General features: G+C 44.0%; 1 protein-coding gene across 1 annotated transcript in view; it reads right to left on the bottom strand.

Moving 5' to 3' along the window:
- The window catches only part of LOC135549478 (CUB and sushi domain-containing protein 1-like), a 1,027,892-nt gene extending 1,006,065 nt beyond the window's left edge, over window positions 1-21,827 (bottom strand). The window contains 1 exon segment of the mRNA XM_064979475.1: window positions 21,408-21,827. Coding sequence (XP_064835547.1) covers window positions 21,408-21,624 — 217 coding nt within the window. The 5' untranslated portion in view covers window positions 21,625-21,827.
- Between the last annotated feature and the right edge of the window lie 458 nt (window positions 21,828-22,285).

Genomic DNA, 22,285 nt, shown 5'->3' on the forward strand with positions numbered 1-22,285 from the left:
AGCCATGAGACCTACCCCCTTTGAAATGTCCATATTCACACCGACACATATATATATACTATCTAAAACCAACCGTGTTTTGACCTTGACCTTCAGTTTTAAATCTTGCTTCTTGTGGAACATGTGTTTTACTAACATTTTGTGACTAGGCTGACAAGCACACATAAAACACAAGACATGGGCTAAATATGACCAAACAGGGTCTAATGGGTCTCAGAGACAGACAGAGTCACACTCCATTCTATCACACTAGTCAGCTCCTAGATGGCCAGGAGCTGACTGACACAGGTCAGAAATAGACAGGTCAGAAATAGTAAAGTGATAAGATAGACAGGCCAGAAATAGTAAAGCGTTAAGATAGACAGGCCAGAAATAGTAAAGTGATAAGATAGACAGGCCAGAAATAGTAAAGTGATAAGATAGACAGGCCAGAAATAGTAAAGTGATAAGATAGACAGGCCAGAAATAGTAAAGCGTTAAGATAGACAGGCCAGAAATAGTAAAGTGATAAGATAGACAGGCCAGAAATAGTAAAGTGATAAGATAGACAGGCCAGAAATAGTAAAGCGTTAAGATAGACAGGCCAGAAAGAGTAAAGTGTTAAGATAGACAGGCCAGAAAGAGTAAAGTGATAAGATAGACAGGCCAGAAATAGTAAAGCGTTAAGATAGACAGGCCAGAAAGAGTAAAGTGATAAGATAGACAGGCCAGAAATAGTAAAGTGATAAGATAGACAGGCCAGAAATAGTAAAGTGATAAGATAGACAGGTCAGAAAGAGTAAAGTGTTAAGATAGACAGGTCAGAAATAGTAAAGTGATAAGATAGACAGGCCAGAAATAGTAAAGCGTTAAGATAGACAGGCCAGAAAGAGTAAAGTGTTAAGATAGACAGGCCAGAAAGAGTAAAGTGTTAAGATAGACAGGTCAGAAAGACTAAAGCGTTAAGATAGACAGGTCAGAAATAGTAAAGTGATAAGATAGACAGGTCAGAAAGAGTAAAGTGTTAAGATAGACAGGCCAGAAAGAGTAAAGTGTTAAGATAGACAGGCCAGAAAGAGTAAAGTGTTAAGATAGACAGGTCAGAAAGACTAAAGCGTTAAGATAGACAGGTCAGAAAGAGTAAAGTGATAAGATAGACAGGTCAGAAAGAGTAAAGTGTTAAGATAGACAGGTCAGAAATAGTAAAGTGATAAGATAGACAGGCCAGAAATATTAAAGCGTTAAGATAGACAGGCCAGAAAGAGTAAAGTGTTAAGATAGACAGGCCAGAAAGACTAAAGCGTTAAGATAGACAGGTCAGAAAGACTAAAGCGTTAAGATAGACAGGTCAGAAAGACTAAAGCGTTAAGATAGACAGGCCAGAAATAGTAAAGTGTTAACTTTTTATGGCTGCAGGGGCAGTATTGAGTAGCGTGGATGAAAAGGTGCCCATATCAAATGGCCTGCTCCTCAGTCATAGTCGCTAATATTTTCAAATTATTATTAGTATTGGATAGAAAACACTCTGAAGTTTCTAAAACTGTTTGAATGATGTCTGTGAGTATTACAGAACTCATATTGGCAGGCGAAATCCTGAGTTGAAATCAAAAACAGTCAGAAGTCAGAAATCTGAGCTTGTATGTATTCACCAGAGTCCTCAATGAAATCCCCTTGAGATATGAATGATGTTGCACTGCCTCGGGGTTCCACTAGATGTCAACCCTCAATAGAAATTATAATGAGGCTTCTATGTTGTGGGAGTGAATGAGAGCAGAATATATCAGAGCAGAATATATCAGCAGAACATATCAGAATATATCCATCAAGCATCCATTTTGTGATCCCAATTTTTCCTCATGGTAGTCACTTGCGTTCCATTGCTCACGAAGACAAGAAGGAATACTCCGGTTGGAACTTTATTGAAGCTATATGTTAAAAACATCCTAATGGTTGATTCTGTACTTAGTTTGAAGTGTTTCTTCGACCGGTCAAAGTTTTTGTCCGATATAACGCTGACCAGAGTTAGCGTTTGGATATGTATACCAAACGCTCTAACAAAAAAAGGTATTTGGATATAAAAAACGGACATTTTCGAACAAAACAAACATTTATTGTGGACCTGGGATTCATGGAGTACTTTCTGATGTAGATCATCAGAGGTAAGGGAATATTTATCATGTAATTTCTTGTTTATGTTGACGCCATCTTTGCGGCTGTGTTGTTTTTACTTTTGAGCGCCGTCTCAGATTATTGCATGCATTTCTTTTTCCGTAAAGTTTTTTTGAAATCTGACACAGCGGTTGCATTAAGGAGAGGTATATCTATAATTCCATGTGTATAACTACATTATCATCTACATTTATGATGAGTATTTCTGTTGAATGATGTGGCTATGCAAAATCACTTGATGTTTTTGGAACTAGTGAATCTAATGCACCAATGTAAACTCCAATTTTTTTTATATAAATATGAACTTTATCAAACAAAACATGAATGTATTGTGTAACATGAAGTCCTATGAGTGTCATCTGATGAAGATAATTCAAGGTTAGTGATTAATTGTATCTTTATTTCTGGTTTTTGTGAAGGCTAAATTTTGCTGGAAATTGGCTGTGCTTATTGTGGTTTGATGGATACCTTACATAATCGTTTGTAGTGCTTTCGCTGAAAAGCCTATTTGAAATCAGACACTTTGGTGGGATTAAAAATGAAAATAGATTTAAAATTATATAAGACATGTATGTTTTAGGAATTGTAATTATGAGATTTCTGTGGTTTGAATTTTGGCGCCCTCTATTTTCACTGGTAGTCATATCAATACCAGCATCGGGATGGCAGCCATTACAGGTTAAGATAGACAGGTCAGAAATACCAGAGCGTTAAGATAGACAGGTCAGAAATACCAGAGCGTTAAGATAGACAGGTCAGAAATACCAGAGCGTTAAGATAGACAGGTCAGAAATACCAGAGCGTTAAGATAGACAGGTCAGAAATACCAGAGCGTTAAGATAGACAGGTCAGAAATACCAGAGCGTTAAGATAGACAGGTCAGAGATACCAGAGCGTTAAGATAGACAGGTCAGAAAAACCAGAGCGTTAAGATAGACTGGTCAGAAATACCAGAGCGTTAAGATAGACTGGTCAGAAATACCAGAGCGTTAAGATAGACTGGTCAGAAATACCAGAGCGTTAAGATAGACTGGTCAGAAATACCAGAGCGTTAAGATAGACTGGTCAGAAATACCAGAGCGTTAAGATAGACTGGTCAGAAATACCAGAGCGTTAAGATAGACTGGTCAGAAATACCAGAGCGTTAAGATAGACTGGTCAGAAATACCAGAGCGTTAAGATAGACTGGTCAGAAATACCAGAGCGTTAAGATAGACTGGTCAGAAATATCAGAGCGTTAGATAGACAGGTCAGAAATACCAGAGCGTTAAGATAGACAGGTCAGAAATACCAGAGCGTTAAGATAGACAGGTCAGAAATACCAGAGCGTTAAGATAGACAGGTCAGAAATACCAGAGCGTTAAGATAGACTGGTCAGAAATACAAGAGCGTTAAGATAGACTGGTCAGAAATACCAGAGCGTTAAGATAGACTGGTCAGAAATACCAGAGCGTTAAGATAGACTGGTCAGAAATACCAGAGCGTTAAGATAGACTGGTCAGAAATACCAGAGCGTTAAGATAGACAGGTCAGAAATACCAGAGCGTTAAGATAGACAGGTCAGAAATACCAGAGCGTTAAGATAGACAGGTCAGAAATACCAGAGCGTTAAGATAGACAGGTCAGAAATACCAGAGCGTTAAGATAGACAGGTCAGAAATACCAGAGCGTTAAGATAGACAGGTTAGAAATACCAGAGCGTTAAGATAGACAGGTCAGAAATACCAGAGCGTTAAGATAGACTGGTCAGAAATACCAGAGCGTTAAGATAGACTGGTCAGAAATACCAGAGCGTTAAGATAGACTGGTCAGAAATACCAGAGCGTTAAGATAGACTGGTCAGAAATACCAGAGCGTTAAGATAGACAGGTCAGAAATACCAGAGCGTTAAGATAGACAGGTCAGAAATACCAGAGCGTTAAGATAGACTGGTCAGAAATACCAGAGCGTTAAGATAGACAGGTCAGAAATACCAGAGCGTTAGATAGACATGTCAGAAATAGCAGAGCGTTAATTAACCTGTTGAAACTCTGTTGTACGCTATATCATTTTTGGATAAAAAGACGTGCCCGTTTTAAGCGCAATATTTTGTCACAAAAAGATGCTCGACTATGCATATAATTGGTAGCTTTGGAAAGAAAACACTCTGACGTTTCCAGAACTGCAAAGATATTTTCTGTGCGTGCCCTAGAACGTGAGCTTCAGGCAAAACCAAGATGAGACGGCATCCAGGAAATGAGCAGGATTTTTGAGGCTCTGTTTTCCATTGTCTCCTTATATGGCTGTGAATGCGAGAGGAGTAAGTCTGCCCTTTCTGTCGTTTCCCCAAGGTGTCTGCAGCATTGTGACGTATTTGTAGGCATATCATTGGAAGATTGACCATAAGAGACCACATTTACCAGGTGTCCGCCCGGTGTCCTGCGCCGAAATTTGTGCGCAAAAGTCAGCTGCAAGTATTTCTCCACAGAATTCAGAGGAGAATGCAGGCTTCCACGAACGATATATCAATGAAGAGATATGTGAAAAAACACCTTGAGGATTGATTCCAAACAACGTTTGCCATGTTTCGGTCGATATTACGGAGTTAATTCGGAAAAAGTTTGACGTTGTAGGTGACTGAATTTTCGGTTCGTTTCGGTAGCCAAATGTGATGTACAAAACGGAACGATTTCTCCTACACACAGACGCTTTCAGGAAAAACTGCGCATTTGTTATGTAACTGAGAGTCTCCTCATTGAAAACATCCGAAGCTCTTCAAAGGTAAATGATTTTATTTATTTGGTTATCTGGTTTTTGTGTAAATGTTGCGTGCTAAATGCTACTCAAAATGCTAAGCTAGCTTAGCATACTCTTACACAAATTAGTGAATTGCTATGGTTCAAAAGCATATTTTGAAAATCTGAGATGACAGTGTTGTTAAGAAAAGGCTAAGCTTGAGAGCAGGCGCATTATTTTCATTTTATTAGCGATTTTCAGAAATCGTTAACGTTGCGTTATGCTAATGAGCCTGAGGCTGTATTCACGATCCCGGATCCGGGATGGGGAGTATCAAGAGGTAGACAGGTCAGAAATAGCAGAGCGTTAAGGTAGACTGGTCAGAAATAGCAGAGCGTTAAGGTAGACAGATCAAAAATAGCAGAACGTTAAGGTAGACAGGTCAGAAATAGCAGAGCGTTAAGGTAGACAGGTCAGAATTAGCAGAGAGTTAAGGTAGACTGGTCAGAAATAGCAGAGAGTTAAGGTAGACTGGTCAGAAATAGCAGAGAGTTAAGGTAGACTGGGAATCGCACGGGAGTTGTTCCACCAGGTGGGCATCCCGAATGAAATTCTGACCAAACAAGGTAGCAAGATGATATTCCGACTACTGATAAAGCAGAACCGAACCTCCGTATTTTATCCGCAGACAGATGGGCTCGTCGAACTGCTCAATAAGACGCTCAAACAAAATGCTTTCGGAAGGTCATTGAGTGGGACGTGAAGAACCGGGACCAGCTACTACCCCACCTAAAGTTCTCAATCCGAGATAGTTCCCCAAGACCTCCACTGGGATTTCCCCTTTTGGACTCCTCTACAGGAGGAGACCACGCGGCAAACTGGACCTCGCCAAGGATGTGTGGGAAGCCCATCCGACCCTCTTAACGCAGCGTAGAGACGATAAGGGAGCGGACGACAGCCAGATGGCCAGTTGTAAGGGAACAGCAAGCCTAAGCCAAGGTCTATAATTCAACCCAGACCCAAGAGTCCCATGTGGGTGATAAGGTGTGGGTGACAAGGTGCTAAAGTAAGTTCCTGGCAATATCACAAGGGACATACGAGGTGACAGATGGGACCTGTAAATGACTGTGTACAGCAGCCGGGGAGACGGGAAGCGCCAACAGATTTACCATGGGAACCTATGAAAGAGGTGACACGCGAGGACAGCCTCGGATTGGCCGAGAAGCATGCGCTTCGGGAGCTCATTGATCAGAACACCGCTATGTGTTTTCCGAAAAGCCGGGACAACACCACTTCCGCACCTGGCCCAGATAAAATGAAAGAAAGTGGCCAAAAGAGGCCATACCGGATTCCTAGGGCCCAAAGGAAGGACGAAAGGCAGGAGGTGGATGCTGAGGATGAGAGTCATCGAGGAGTCCCACACCACATGGTGCATCCTCAACGTGTTGGATCCAATCCGGATGGTATTCAGCGTTTCTGCAATGAATGACATCAGTTTATTGGATGCCTACCCCATTCCGAGGGTAGACGAGATCATTGACCGGTTGAGAAAGTACAACAGCACCTTGGATGTGACCAAAGGATATTAAGAGGAAGTAGTGCTGGCAGGTTGACAACGAATCCCAAGCTGTTGAACGAGGAGGTGGAGTACATGTCGTATTTGATTGGACGTGGTGAACATCTGACCAAAGGATATTAAGAGGAAGTATCTCCCGGGAGATAACGGAATTCTCAACACCGGATGGCTTATACCAATACCAGGTCCTCCCGATCGGTCTCGGCCCACGTTCCAGCGCCTGATTGACCGAGTTATCAGACGCCCACGAACAGTATGCAATGGCCTATTTGGATGACATCATCATCCACAGCCAATGTTGGAAAGAGCACCTGACGCACATCCAGGCAGTGCTGGCAGGTTGACAACGAATCCCAAGCTGTTGAACGAGGAGGTGGAGTACATGTCGTATTTGATTGGACGTGGTGAACATCAAGCCCCAGGAGAAGAAGGTCTGGGAGGTTAGTGACTGACCTGTTTCCCACTCAAAGACACAGGTCAAGTCCTTCCTGGGGATGCCGATATATGATAGTCGGTTTATCCCAAACTTTGTAGCTATAGACTCTCCCCTTACCCTCCCGAAAACAGTGAAGTGGTCGGATGAGGCCCGAAGCGGCATTCAGGCGCCTGACGGAATCTGATTCCATCTGATTCCCGATTTACAGGCACCGATGCTGGTGCAGATGGATGCGTGTGACACTGTCCCAGGAACACCCCATCATGTTTAAGCCGAAAGCTGATACCATGAGAAAATAAGTACTCGATTGTCGAGAAAGAGTGTCGAGTTATTACCTGTTGGGTACGCACTTCACCCTGGTCACAGACCATGCTCCCCTGGTCACGGACCATGCTCCCCTGGTCACGGACCATGCTCCCCTGGTCACGGACCATGCTCCCGTCTGGATGGCAAGGGTAAAGGACACAAACAATCGGGTCATCATGTGGTTCTTGCACCTTCAACGCTTCTATGTTTCTGTTCTGCACAAGTCAGGGGCGAAGCATGGGAATGGAACGTGCCAGGTCTCGACGGGTCCTCCAGGCCAAGGACAAAATTGAGGCTGATTGAGACTGGTGAGAAATCAAGGGGCTGATTGCTGAGGCTTCTATTGTGGAAGGAATAAGAGCTGTTTAAACAAGTGGACTAGGCTGAGGCCAATCAGTTGTTCACTGCACAGTCACGCGGGTGCGCCGTGCCTTCTTTTTCCTCTGTAATGAATATGCTATTGCACGGTTGGAATATTATTGAAGATTTATAAAAAGACCCTAAGGATTGATTGTAAATATCGTTTGACATTTTTCTACAAACTGTAAACTCTTTTGACTTTTCGTCTGGACTTTGCGCTCGTACATTGTGCCTTTGGAATAGTGAACTAAACGCACAAACAAAACTGAGGTATTTGGACAAAGCTATGGACGTGATCAAAAACACTAAACATTTCTTGTGGGAGTCCTGGGAGTGCATTCCGATGAAGATCAGCAAAGGTAAGTGAAGATTTATAATGCTAGTTATGACTTTTTTTGACTCCACAACTTGGCGGGTAACTGTATTGCTTGCTTTTGTGGCTGAACGCTGTTCCCAGATAATTGAATATTTTGCTTTTGCCGTAAAGCTTTTTTTGAAGCATTAACTTCTTCGATATAGGGGGCACACTTTTAATTTTAGGATAAAAAAACGTTCCCATTTTAAACAAGATATTTTGTCACGAAAAGATGCTCGACTATGCATATAATTGACACCTTTGGAAAGAAAACACTCTGACGTTTCCAAAACTGCAAAGATATTGTCTGTGAGTGCCACAGAATGAATGCTACAGGCGAAACCAAGATTAAATTTCATACAGGAAATGCCCCAGATTTTGAATGCGCTGTGTTCCAATGTCTCCTTATATGGCTGTGAATGCGCCAGGAATGAGCCTACACTTTCTGTTGTTTCCCCAAGGTGTCTGCAGCATTGTGACGTATTCGTAGGCATATCATTTGAAGATTGACCATAAGAGACTACATTTACCAGGTGTCCGCTTGGTGTCCTCCGTCAAAATTATTGCGTAATCTCCAGCTGCGTGCACTTTTCCATTTGGTTCAGAGGAGAAAGGCAACTGCCACGAATGATTTATCATCGAATAGATATGTGAAAAACACCTTGAGGATTGATTCTAAACAACATTTGCCATGTTTCTGTCGATATTATGGAGTTAATTTGAAAAAAAGTTTGGCGTTGTAATGACTGAATTTTCGTTTTTTTTTAGCCAAACGTGATGAACAAAACGGAGCGATTTCTCCTACACAAATAATCTTTTTTGAAAAACTGAACATTTGCTATCTAACTGAGCGTCTCCTCATTGAAAACATCCGGAGTTCTTCAAAGGTAAATTATTTTATTTGAATGCTTTTCTTGTTTTTTGTGAAAATGTTTCCTGCTGAATGCTTGGCTTAATGCTATACTAGCTATCAATACTCATACACCAATGCTTGTGTAGCTATGGTTGAAAAGCATATTTAGAAAATCTGAGATGACAGTGTTGTTAACAAAAGGCTAAGCTTGTGAGCCAATATATTTATTTCATTTCATTTGCGATTTTCATGAATAGTTAATGTTGCGTTATGCTAATGAGCTTGAGGCTATTATTACGCTCCCGGATATGGGATTGCTCGACGCCAAAGGTTAAGAACAAGTTTATCTTTATTTTGTATCTAATAACGAATTTACAAATCTAATAATAATAATAATAATAATTTAATAATGTATCTTTCATCAAAGTTTGATGACTTTTTCTGTTATTTGATGTGGCTCTCTGCAATTTCTGTTTTGGAGTTTTGGAGGCATTTCTGAACATGGCGCCAATGTAAACTGAGGTTTTTGGATATAAATATGAACTTGATCGAACAAAACATACATGTATTGTGTAACATTGAGTCCTGGGAGTGTCATCTGGTGGAGATCGTCAAAGGTTAGTGGTTAATTTTATCTATATTTCTGCTTTTTGTGACACCTCTCTTTGGTTGGAAAATGGCTGTATGCTTTCTGTGACTAGTTGCTGACCTAACATAATGATATGTTCTGCTTTCGCCGAAAAGCCTTTTTGAAATCGGACTGTGGTTGAATTAACGAGAAGTGTATCTCTAAAATGGTGTAAAATACTTGTGTGGTTGATTGAATGATTGAATTATGAGATTTCTGTTGTTTTGAATTTGGCGCACTGCAATTTCACTGGCAGTTGGCGAGGTGGGACGCTACTGTCCCGAACGGTCAAACGGAACGGTTAAATAAATACCCTTGAAACTGAGGTATCACACTTTTGTCCGTGTCTGATCTGTGGAAACGTCTAAAACAACCCCCCCCCCCCCCGGTCTGCCACCACACACACACACACAAATAGACACTACAGAATACACACATACACAAACTCTACAACACACACACACACACACACACACACACACACACACACACACACACAAGACACACAACCACTAGAGAACACACACACACAACACACACAACCACTACAGAACACACACACACACACACACACACACACACACACACACACACACACACACACACACACACAAGACACACAACCACTAGAGAACACACACACACAACACACACACAACCACTACAGAACAACACAAACCAGGACTATATTATCAGTCAGCATGTGTGTATGCACTCACGCCTCTCTCTTCCTCCCTAACTTCCCCCCCCTCCATCCTTCCCTCTCTCTTCCTCCCCTCCCTCCCTCCCTCCCTCCCTCCCTCCCTCCCTCCCCCTCCCTCCCTCCCTCCCTCCCTCCCTCCCTCCCTCCCTCCATCCTTCCCTCCCTCCCTCCCTCCCTCCATCCTTCCCTCTCTCTTCCTCTCTTCCCTCCCTCCCTCCCTCCCTCCCTCCCTCCCTCCCTCCCTCCCTCCCTCCCTCCCTCCCTCCCTCCCTCCCTCCCTCCCTCCCTCCCCTAGCTCCCTCCCTCTCTCCCTCTCTCCCTCTCTCCCTCCCTCTCTCCCTCCCTCCATCCTTCCCTCTCTCTTCCTCTCTTCCTCTCTTCCCTCCCTCCCTCCCTTCCTCCATCCTTCCCTCTCTCTTCCTCTCTTCCCTCCCTCCCTCCCTTCCTCCATCCTTCCCTCTCTCTTCCTATCTTCCTCCCTCCCTCCCTCCCTTCCTCCCGCTCCATCCTTCCCTCTCTCTGGTTGTTTTGTAAGAGGAAACACATTATGTAGTCTTATAGAAGAGTGTGTTGCAGTGTGTAGGATATCCGGTCTGTTTAACATTCCATTCCTCTTCATGGTAAATAAACAGATATAGCCAACACTGTTTATTTTTGTTCCAATGATTATCTGGGAATGAAGGAATCCACAGAGGCTCACAGCCAATCAATGAGAGAGAGAGAGAGAGAGAGAGAGGCAGAACGGGGGCAGAGAAAGATAGAAATTAGAAAATGACAGAGCAATGACGACCCCCTAAAAACGACTCAGTTTTGCCATTTGACTGTGTATAAGTGGTCGTTACGGCCATACATCCCGAAAGCTGTGTTTCACCCCTCCCGCCCCCCCCGTGCATTATCATTTTCCAGCCCGCCAGAGAGTGCCTTGCATTTGGGCAGTACAGCTGTGCTAATAGCGCTGGCTGAGCTGTCTGTGGTGCCGAACCGGACTGTATCTCGGCCTCCGCCACTGAGACTAACCGCTCTCCGTGGTCCTGAAACACCACTCTGCCTCTGCGTCAGTGAGGGAGCTAAATGCCTCTATGCATACAAATTATGGAAAGAACACATGGCGCTCTCTCCAGTAGCGCTGCGTAGGGGACAGGCAGCGCCACGGTGTAATTTGTGGACACACGACCAAGGATATATGAATACATTATGCCTCTATAATGTCAATCTAAAATAATACGCTTTGGAGCCAATACATTCTGCCACCTCTATTGATGGACGCTTGGATGATCCTAGTATAGGTGTACCTCTTTGAAGGTAAAGTAAAAACAAAAAACTGTTGATTTCACACTATGCTCAACAGAGGTCCTGGAAAAGCCTTGAAGGAGGAGTTGTAGTTGGTCGTCTGTGTGTTTAGAAACTCCAGAGGCTTGATGTGAAAGCAGGTGTTTGCCTTATTTGGTCGTCTGTGTGTTTAGAAACTCCAGAGGCTTGATGTGAAAGCAGGTGTTTGCCTTATTTGGTCGTCTGTGTGTTTAGAAACTCCAGAGGCTTGATGTGAAAGCAGGTGTTTGCCTTATTTCATCGTCTGTGTGTTTAGAAACTCCAGAGGCTTGATGTGAAAGCAGGTGTTTGCCTTATTTGGTCGTCTGTGTGTTTAGAAACTCCAGAGGCTTTATGTGAAAGCAAGTGTTTGCCTTATTTGGTCGTATGTTTGTTTAGAAACTCCAGAGGCTTGATGTGAAAGCAGGTGTTTGCCTTATTTGGTCGTCTGTGTGTTTAGAAACTCCAGAGGCTTGATGTGAAAGCAGGTGTTTGCCTTATTTGGTCGTCTGTGTGTTTAGAAACTCCAGAGGCTTGATGTGAAAGCAGGTGTTTGCCTTATTTGGTCGTCTGTGTGTTTAGAAACTCCAGAGGCTTGATGTGAAAGCAGGTGTTTGCCTTATTTGGTCGTCTGTGTGTTTAGAAACTCCAGAGGCTTGATGTGAAAGCAAGTGTTTGCCTTATTTGGTCGTCTGTGTGTTTAGAAACTCCAGAGGCTTGATGTGAAAGCAGGTGTTTGCCTTATTTGGTCTATTAAGACTTAGCCCGAGAGAACAAACTGACAAATGTAAGTGTCTTGTGACTGAGTGAGGAAATAACTTCCCACCACACACAGGGCTGGATTAAGGAATCATACCCCCCCCCTTTGTTGATGAAAAATCCCTTTATAATCAAACCATAGGAAGATTTGCTAAAACCGTATGAATATTTGCAATTCAGACGCAAACCAACCATAGAAATATAACCCATAGATGGCAGTTCCCATTCCAGTCAAGACTGGCAGCCATAGAAATATAACCCATAGATGGCAGTTCCCATTCCAGTCAAGACTGGCAGCCATAGAAATATAACCCATAGATGGCAGTTCCCATTCCAGTCAAGACTGGCCATTGCTAGTGTACCCATGAGTTTAATGCGTCAAATTGCCAGGGTTAGATGTTACAAACCCCTTCTACGGATGATATCTATGGCAACGATTCAACAAGCTGTGTATTTGGCGCACATCCTGCCTAAACGGCGTCCTCCCCGACTGTAGGCAACAGGCAACTGCCAAAATAATGGAAACGCTTGAGTAAATGAGGGATATAAACTTTATGTTATTGTGTGGGGTGCACTTTCCTGGCAAGGTTTATGTCCACTTGTAGAACCTATTGAAGCTGTTCTGGCAGCTCATTGTGACCCAAAACCCTTTGAAGACACTGTGTTGGTGTTCCTTTTATTTCTTTGCAGAATAAAAAAAATAAAACTATTGATCCTCTCTGACTAAATGATGCTCTCTGTTGTATTTAGGACATTAAGATAATATATCTATCTATCTATCTATCTATCTATCTATCTATCTATCTATCTATCTATCTATCTATCTATCTATCTATCTATATATGGAAATATATCTATTTTTTCTTTTGCCTTCTTGGGCCCCTCACAAACCTGGGCCCAAGGGATTCAGCCCCAGTAAGCCCCTGCATTAATCCAGCACTGTCCACACTCACACACTTACACACTTACACAACGCAAGTGTGTAGGCTATGTCAACTTGGGCGTGAATAACTAACAGCATCCCACTGAAAGATGACATTAGAGCTATCAATGCTAGCATGACAACAGAGGCTTCCTGCCCTGCCACCATGAACTCCGATTACGTTACAGGCCGTTATATCATGGCCACACACACTGACAGCGCTACTTCAGCATAGCCTCAAGATGAGCTTGATTAGCTAACTGTAACCGGAGACGGGTGTAGGTAAATTCAGAAGAAGGATGAAAGGTGATGCTCTTGAAGGCAGGCAGACAGCCGGGCCGCGTGGGTGGGCAGGTGGGTGTATTGGCTTGATTATCTCATGCGCGAGGGGAGTAACCAGTGATCTAATATCGTCAAGTTGGCTCGTCAGAACACACAGAGCTGGCTAATCAGTGGGACATCATCTGCAATGATTCTGATCATTCTCCCTCACTTTTACCTCCTTCCATCTCCTATCCTCCTCTCTCCCTCCTTCTCTTCTCCCCAGTTCTATCCATCCTCGTTGTTCTATTTAGCCTCTACAGTCCCCTCCTCCCCTCTCCTCTCATCCTCAAACTGCCTCCATCCCAGGAATAAATGAATGAAGGTTGATTATCTTATTGAGCAGGGGTTTCGTGGGGACCGTGGTATTGATACCGGAGGTCTGTGGGGACCGTGGTATTGACCCGAGGGTCCGTGGGGAGACCGTGGTATTGACCCGAGGGTCCGTGGGGAGACCGTGGTATTGAGCCGGGGGTCCGTGGGGACCGTGGTATTGAGCCGGGGCCCGTGGAGACCGTGGTATTGACCCGAGGGTCCCTGGGGACCGTGGTATTGAACCGGGGGTCCGTGGGGACTGTGGTATTCACCCGGGGGTCCCTGGGGACCGTGGTATTGAACCGGGGGTCCGTGGGGACCGTGGTATTGAACCGGGGGTCCGTGGGGACCGTGGTATTGACCCGAGGGTCCGTGGGGACCGTGGTATTGAACCGGGGGTCCGTGGGGACCGTGGTATTGAACTGGGGGTCCGTGGGGACCGTGGTATTGAACCGGGGGTCTGTGGGGACCGTGGTATTGAACCACTGCTGCTGTTGACTCGTCTCAATATAAATGAGTGTCAGAAACGTTTCAGACCTTGTCATCAAATCACTGCTTTAATCTAACTGTATGTGGACAGGAAGAACGGAGCTTTAGAATTATATGAAGTGGATTCGATGTCATAAAATCAATAGCTTGGTAAAGACAAAACTGGTCCATATAAATGCAGGCCTCTCCAATTGTGTTACAGTCTAGAAAAGGTGTCATTGTGCCAGAAAACAGACAAGGCTTTAGTTCCATCGTCATCGTACTGACAAAGGCTTCTACAACGTTAGTTTTGACCAACAGACTTATACAAATTAAATCAAACGGTCTTTTACTGGCGCGGCGAAAAAATATGTTTACATTCTCAAAGCAAGTGAAATAGATTCCGAAACTAAAGTACAATAAGCATCCCATGACATATGCCTTACAAGTATCCAACCTATCATTTCAAACACAACCGGTAATGGTATTTGTCTTATTTTCTCTCCAGTAGTCCACAATTTACATGAGATGTGGGCTGCAAGCATACAGGCTGTAGCTGGATACAGAACCACTGCTGGTCTGATGTGATGTATGGTGAGAGTTAGACTCTGTGATGTATGGAGAGAGTTAGACTCTGTGATGTGTGGAGAGAGTTAGACTCTGTGATGTATGGAGAGAGTTAGACTATGTGATGTGTGGAGAGAGTTAGACTCTGTGATGTGTGGAGAGAGTTAGACACTGTGATGTGTGGAGAGAGTTAGACTCTGTGATGTGTGGAGAGAGTTAGGCTCTGTGATGTGTGGAGAGAGTTAGGCTCTGTGATGTGTGGAGAGAGTTAGGCTCTGTGATGTGTGGAGAGGGTTAGGCTCTGTGATGTGTGGAGAGAGTTAGACTCTGTGATGTGTGGAGAGGGTTAGACTCTGTGATGTGATGTATGGAGAGAGTTAGACTCTGTGATGTGTGGAGAGGGTTAGGCTCTATGATGTGTGGAGAGAGTTAGACTCTGTGATGTGTGGAGAGGGTTAGGCTCTATGATGTGTGGAGAGAGTTAGACTCTGTGATGTGTGGAGAGGGTTAGGCTCTATGATGTGTGGAGAGAGTTAGGCTCTGTGATGTATGGTGAGAGTTAGACTCTATGATGTATGGAGAGAGTTAGGCTCTGTGATGTGATGTATGGTGAGAGTTAGACTCTATGATGTATGGAGAGAGTTAGGCTTTGTGATGTGTGGAGAGAGTTAGACTCTGTGATGTGATGTATGGAGAGAGTTAGACTGTGATGTATGGGGAGAGTTACACTGTGATGTGATGTATGGAGAGAGTTACACTGTGATGTGTGGAGAGAGTTAGGCTCTGTGATGTATGGGGAGAGTTAGACACTGTGATGTGATGTATGGAGAGAGTTAGACTCTGTGATGTGATGTATGGAGAGAGTTACACTGTGATGTGTGGAGAGAGTTAGGCTCTGTGATGTGTGGAGAGAGTTACACTGTGATGTGTGGAGAGAGTTAGACTCTGTGATGTATGGAGAGAGTTAGACTGTGATGTATGGAGAGAGTTAGACTCTGTGATGTGTGGAGAGAGTTAGGCTCTGTGATGTGTGGAGAGAGTTAGGCTCTGTGATGTGTGGAGAGAGTTAGGCTCTGTGATGTGATGTGTGGAGAGAGTTAGGCTCTGTGATGTGTGGGGAGAGTTAGGCTCTGTGATGTATGGAGAGAGTTAGACTGTGATGTATGGAGAGAGTTAGACTCTGTGATGTATGGAGAGAGTTAGACTGTGATGTATGGAGAGACTTAGACTCTGTGATGTATGGAGAGAGATAGACTCTGTGATGTATGGAGAGAGTTATACTCTGTGATGTGATGTATGGAGAGAGTTAGACTCTGTGATGTACGGAGAGAGTTAGGCTCTGTGATGTATGGAGAGAGTTAGACTCTGTGATGTATGGAGAGAGTTAGACTGTGATGTATGGAGAGAGTTAGACTCTGTGATGTATGGAGAGAGTTAGACTGTGATGTATGGAGAGACTTAGACTCTGTGATGTATGGAGAGAGATAGACTCTGTGATGTATGGAGAGAGTTATACTCTGTGATGTGATGTATGGAGAGAGTTAGACTCTGTGATGCATGGAGAGAGTTAGACTCTGTGATGTGATGTATGGAGAGAGTTAGACTCTGTGATGTATGGAGAGAGTTAGACTCTGTGATGTATGGAGAGAGTTAGACTGTGATGTATGGAGAGAGTTAGACTCTGTGATGTATGGAGAGAGTTAGACTGTGATGTATGGAGAGAGTTAGACTCTGTGATGTATGGAGAGAGTTAGACTGTGATGTATGGAGAGAGTTAGACTCTGTGATGTATGGAGAGAGTTCGACTCTGTGATCTACGGAGAGAGTTAGACTGTGATCTACTTGTCGGTATAGTGTGAGGCTCTGTGATGTATGGAGAGAGTTAGACTCTGTGATGTGTGGAGAGAGTTAGACTCTGTGATGTATGGAGAGAGTTAGGCTCTGTGATGTATGGAGAGAGTTAGACTCTGTGATGTGTGGAGAGAGTTAGACTCTGTGATGTGTGGAGAGAGTTAGACTCTGTGATGTATGGAGAGAGTTAGACTCTGTGATGTGTGGAGAGAGTTAGGCTCTGTGATGTGATGTATGGAGAGAGTTAGACTCTGTGATGTATGGAGAGACTTAGACTCTGTGATGTATGGAGAGAGATAGACTCTGTGATGTATGGAGAGAGTTATACTCTGTGATGTGATGTATGGAGAGAGTTAGACTCTGTGATGCATGGAGAGAGTTAGACTCTGTGATGTGATGTATGGAGAGAGTTAGACTCTGTGATGTATGGAGAGAGTTAGACTCTGTGATGTATGGAGAGAGTTAGACTCTGTGATGTACGGAGAGAGTTAGACTCTGTGACGTATGGAGAGAGTTAGACTCTGTGATGTATGGAGAGAGTTAGACTCTGTGATGTACGGAGAGAGTTAGACTCTGTGATGTATGGAGAGAGTTAGACTCTGTGACGTACGGAGAGAGTTAGACTCTGTGACGTAAGGAGAGAGTTAGACTCTGTGATGTATGGAGAGAGTTAGACTCTGTGATGTACGGAGAGAGTTAGACTCTGTGATGTACGGAGAGAGTTAGACTCTGTGATGTATGGAGAGAGTTAGACTCTGTGATGTATGGAGAGAGTTAGACTCTGATGTACGGAGAGAGTTAGACTCTGTGATGTACGGAGAGAGTTAGATTCTGTGATGTATGGAGAGAGTTAGACTCTGTGATGTATGGAGAGAGTTAGACTCTGTGATGTACGGAGAGAGTTAGACTCTGTGATGTACGGAGAGAGTTAGACTCTGTGATGCATGGAGAGAGTTAGACTCTGTGATGTGATGTGTGGAGAGAGTTAGACTCTGTGATGTACGGAGAGAGTTAGACTCTGTGATGTACGGAGAGAGTTAGACTCTGTGATGTACGGAGGGAGTTAGACTCTGTGATGTATGGAGAGAGTTAGACTCTGTGATGTACGGAGAGAGTTAGACTCTGTGATGTACGGAGAGAGTTAGACTCTGTGATGCATGGAGAGAGTTAGACTCTGTGATGTGATGTGTGGAGAGAGTTAGACTCTGTGATGTACGGAGAGAGTTAGACTCTGTGATGTACGGAGAGAGTTAGACTCTGTGATGTACGGAGGGAGTTAGACTCTGTGATGCATGGAGAGAGTTAGACTCTGTGATGTGATGTGTGGAGAGAGTTAGACTCTGTGATGTACGGAGAGAGTTAGACTCTGTGATGTATGGAGAGAGTTAGACTGTGATCTACTAGTCGGTATAGTGTGAGGCTCTGCTGCCGCTCAATGGGAGGACAGGGTAACTGCTGCTGGTGTCTGGCAACACTACAGGGGGAGTAAGATGGTCCTGATACTGTTTCTTTACAATAACCTGTATGAACTGCTTTGAAGGCCAGTATGACACAGTTGAGCTGTCTTCCTTGGTATTTTGTAATACGGTGATCTATTATCAAATGAAACACTGCTTTTGGAAATGGGGGGGAGTGGTGGGAATAGGCTGTGTGTTTGTCATTACTCTTCACTCATAAGAGAGGTGTAACTTCTCCATTCGAATAAAGAAGAAAATAAAAGCACCAGAACTATCCGCATCACTATATTGTCAATCCACATAAAGCGGTAATATAAACTGTTGTTTTCAACTGGAGGTTTTGATGAAGAGTAAACCCCTTGTTATTCGAAGTCTATCAATGATGGTGAAGGATCGTAAGGACAAAGCTAGTGCCCCAGCTTGAGGAAAGCTTGAGAATGTTTTGTGTGTGTGTGTGTGTGTGGGGGGGGGGGGGCTGAAAGCTATCTAGACCTGAGACCTGAACATTCTCAGAACATTCTCAGAACATTCTCAGAACATCCTCAGAACATCCTCAGAACATCCTCTAGAACATCCTCTAGAACATCCTCAGAACATCCTCTAGAACATCCTCTAGAACATCCTCAGAACATCCTCAGAACATCCTCAGAACATCCTCTAGAACATCCTCAGAACATCCTCTAGAACATCCTCTAGAACATCCTCAGAACATCCTCAGAACATCCTCAGAACATTCTCAGAACATTCTCAGAACACTCTCAGAACATTCTCAGAACATTCTCAGAACATTCTCAGAACATTCTCAGAACACTCTCAGAACACTCTCAGAACATCCTCTAGAACATCCACAGAACATCCTCAGAACATTCTCAGAACACTCTCAGAACATCCTCAGAACATTCTCAGAACATTCTCAGAACATCCTCAGAACATTCTCAGAACATCCTCAGAACATCCTCAGAACATTCTCAGAACATCCTCAGAACATTCTCAGAACATCCTCAGAACATTCTCAGAACATCCTCAGAACACTCTCAGAACATCCTCAGAACATCCTCAGAACATTCTCAGAACATCCTCAGAACATTCTCAGAACATCCTCAGAACATTCTCAGAACATCCTCAGAACATTCTCAGAACATCCTCAGAACATCCTCAGAACATTCTCAGAACATCCTCAGAACATTCTCAGAACATCCTCAGAACATTCTCAGAACATCCTCAGAACACTCTCAGAACATCCTCTAGAACATCCTCAGAACATCCTCTAGAACATCCTCTAGAACATCCTCAGAACATCCTCAGAACATCCTCAGAACATTCTCAGAACATTCTCAGAACATCCTCAGAACATTCTCAGAACATTCTCAGAACATCCTCAGAACATTCTCAGAACATTCTCAGAACATCCTCAGAACATCCTCAGAACATTCTCAGAACATCCTCAGAACATCCTCAGAACATTCTCAGAACACTCTCAGAACATCCACAGAACCAGTGGGCAAGGGAACGGTAGCGTTGGCCAAACTGGACGTATGGTGGTAAATTAGGGGGGGGGGGCATGTTGAAATCATATCGTCAATATGAACTGAGATCAGTGTGCATGTCCCTTGGTCTGTCTCCTCTCTAGACCGGAGCGATTTATATGACAAAGCAAGATTTATGATGATACGATGCAAAACAGGCAGATTTATTGATGAGTACGCTAAAACAGCCATGCAATGCATTAATTATTGTGTTATAAGAAGTGTTGTATAACAACCCACTGTGGAGCATGTGACTGCCGTGCATCCCAAAATGGCACCCTATTCACTATATATTGTGCACTACTGTAGACCAGAGCCCTATGGCACCCTATTCCCTATATATTGTGCACTACTTTAGACCAGAGCCCTATGGCACCCTATTCCCTATATAGTGCACCAATATAGACCAGAGCCCTATGGCACCCTATTCCCTATATATTGTGCACTCCTGTAGACCAGAGCCCTATGGCACCCTATTCCCTATATAGTGCACCAATATAGACCAGAGCCCTATGGCACTCTATTCCCTATATAGTGCACTACTTTAGACCATAATTCTGGGCACTAGTCAACAGTAGTATAGAGAAGAGGGTGCCATTTTGGACAAATCTTATATTTAACTGACCGTCTAAACTTCCACCCTACTCTGTCCTTATCTCCCTCTATAAATAGTCTCTGTAGCCATAGAATCATGATGCCAAGCCAGGCAGTGGTTAAACCTGGGGTTGTCATCGTGTCATTTTAGGTGTCTATTGCAGCTGCACATCCACAGCTGTAAAGGGTAGCTGGGAGACTGTTGTCCTATATGTTCGCCTAACAAACTGACATAATGCCTGAATAACAGGCTACCCATCACGTCTGACGAAGAAGAGTGAACTATTGTCATCAGATGTGAAGACCCATTTGTTGAATGCCGAGGGTAGTTGGGACACTGTTGCCCTATATGTCAACTGTACATACAATTCAACATACACATCATAGTTGTGCTTGAGTCCATGTCAAATGTAATTGTGTAAATGTCCCCCGCCCCCGTCAAGCACACACACACACACACACACACACACACACACACACACACACACACACACACACACACACACACACACACACACACACACACACACACACGTTTGGCTTTCGTACCTATACAATAATGTTGAAAGTTTCCTAATAGAATCAGCACCATGGACAGCTAAGGGACAATAAACCATTAATTTTACCTTGCGGAGAACGTATAGGCAAAGCAAAGATAACCATACTTTTAGGCGGAGAAAAACTATCATTCGAGACGGTTAAAATAAGAGAATGATAAGAAATGCCCAATACACATAATTACATCATGACATACAGACGTTCAGCCCGTACTCGCGTAGACCACCTAAACCGATTCACTCTCGTCTCACCACCGAATCAAGTCCCAACGCCGAGAGAACAAACCATTCCGACTGACAGTTACACGGTTGTATCTCTTCTCCCGCCATTATCATATTTCCTTTCATTTCATGAAAAAAAAACACACACATTCGATTAATGAAATTCGGTGCTGCTCGTGTCCACAGAACACGGAGTGAGACACCACCGCAGAGCTCCCTGTTCTGAGCATTCCACTGTGTCAGAAAACACGGAAATCCACCCACACCCACATCAATCATAGGCTAACGGTCCCACTTGGAATGAAAAGGGACATGCATTACCGGCTAAATTGTTAGTTTGGTATTCTGGCAGTGAGCGGGACCAACGTTGCGGCTACTCTCTCCATCGTTTATTTAATATCCAACACATCGCAGCAGCAACAGCAGCAGCAGTTATAGGAGGGAAACTTACCCTCAATACCCTTAACCGAGGCTGAGGCTGCCAGTAGCCCCATAAACAAGAACATAACCCGGTTCCAATGGTGCGCTGCTACTCCTGCCTTCATTAGCTCAAAAATCCGTATTCCGTTCACTTTCCTTGGCCAGGTCCTGGTATGCCTGCTAATACATCTGCATGCTGTCCTCCGAACGTGCCCGGTAATGTGTCCGGTTCCGTCCCGGTTCGAAGAGGCGGTCATGGCAGGTGTGGGTTTTTTTTGTTCGGGGGCAGCTGGCACGTTTTAATAGAAGGGTTTAGAAAGAAGGTTCACTTGGTAGTGGTGTTCGGCGCTGAGAGAAATCCCAATGCATCGAGGCTCGGCACCGACAACAGGACTGAACCATGTCATGCGGACCGAGGGGTTAGCAGAATCTATCTCACAGGAGGAGGATTCTCACACGGAGAAGGAGTTGAGGGGGAGTGAACCCCAGAGCCCACTCAGCCCAGGCGGGGAGCGGGGGGGGGGTCAAAGTGGTGATTTATCTATCCATGGGAAACATTCACACAAATCCCTCGTCCACTCCAAATGTTAGATTCGATTCGAGCGGATAGATAAAAGCAAGAAGTCCCTATTTTTGTGTAACCCTTTGCCCCATGGGGTTAGTGCTGGTATCGTTGGCGCGTCTTATTTATTCCCAGTTAACAAGCAGCATCATCACCGATGTCGGTAATCCACATTTCACAGGTCCGTGGAACGCAAGAACGCCGTAGAATAGCGGAAAATAATACAGGTTGTCCTAAATCCACCAAAACGATCCCTTTTTTAAAAGTTCCCAACCCACAAGATATTTGAAATCATCTTGATGATTTGAGGAGTTAATGGATAGTGTATTTCCAGTAGCCTAGGCTATTGCAGCCTT

The sequence above is a fragment of the Oncorhynchus masou genome, chromosome 12, assembly GCF_036934945.1.
Source record: "Oncorhynchus masou masou isolate Uvic2021 chromosome 12, UVic_Omas_1.1, whole genome shotgun sequence".
In the NCBI taxonomy this organism is placed as follows: Eukaryota; Metazoa; Chordata; class Actinopteri; order Salmoniformes; family Salmonidae; genus Oncorhynchus; species Oncorhynchus masou.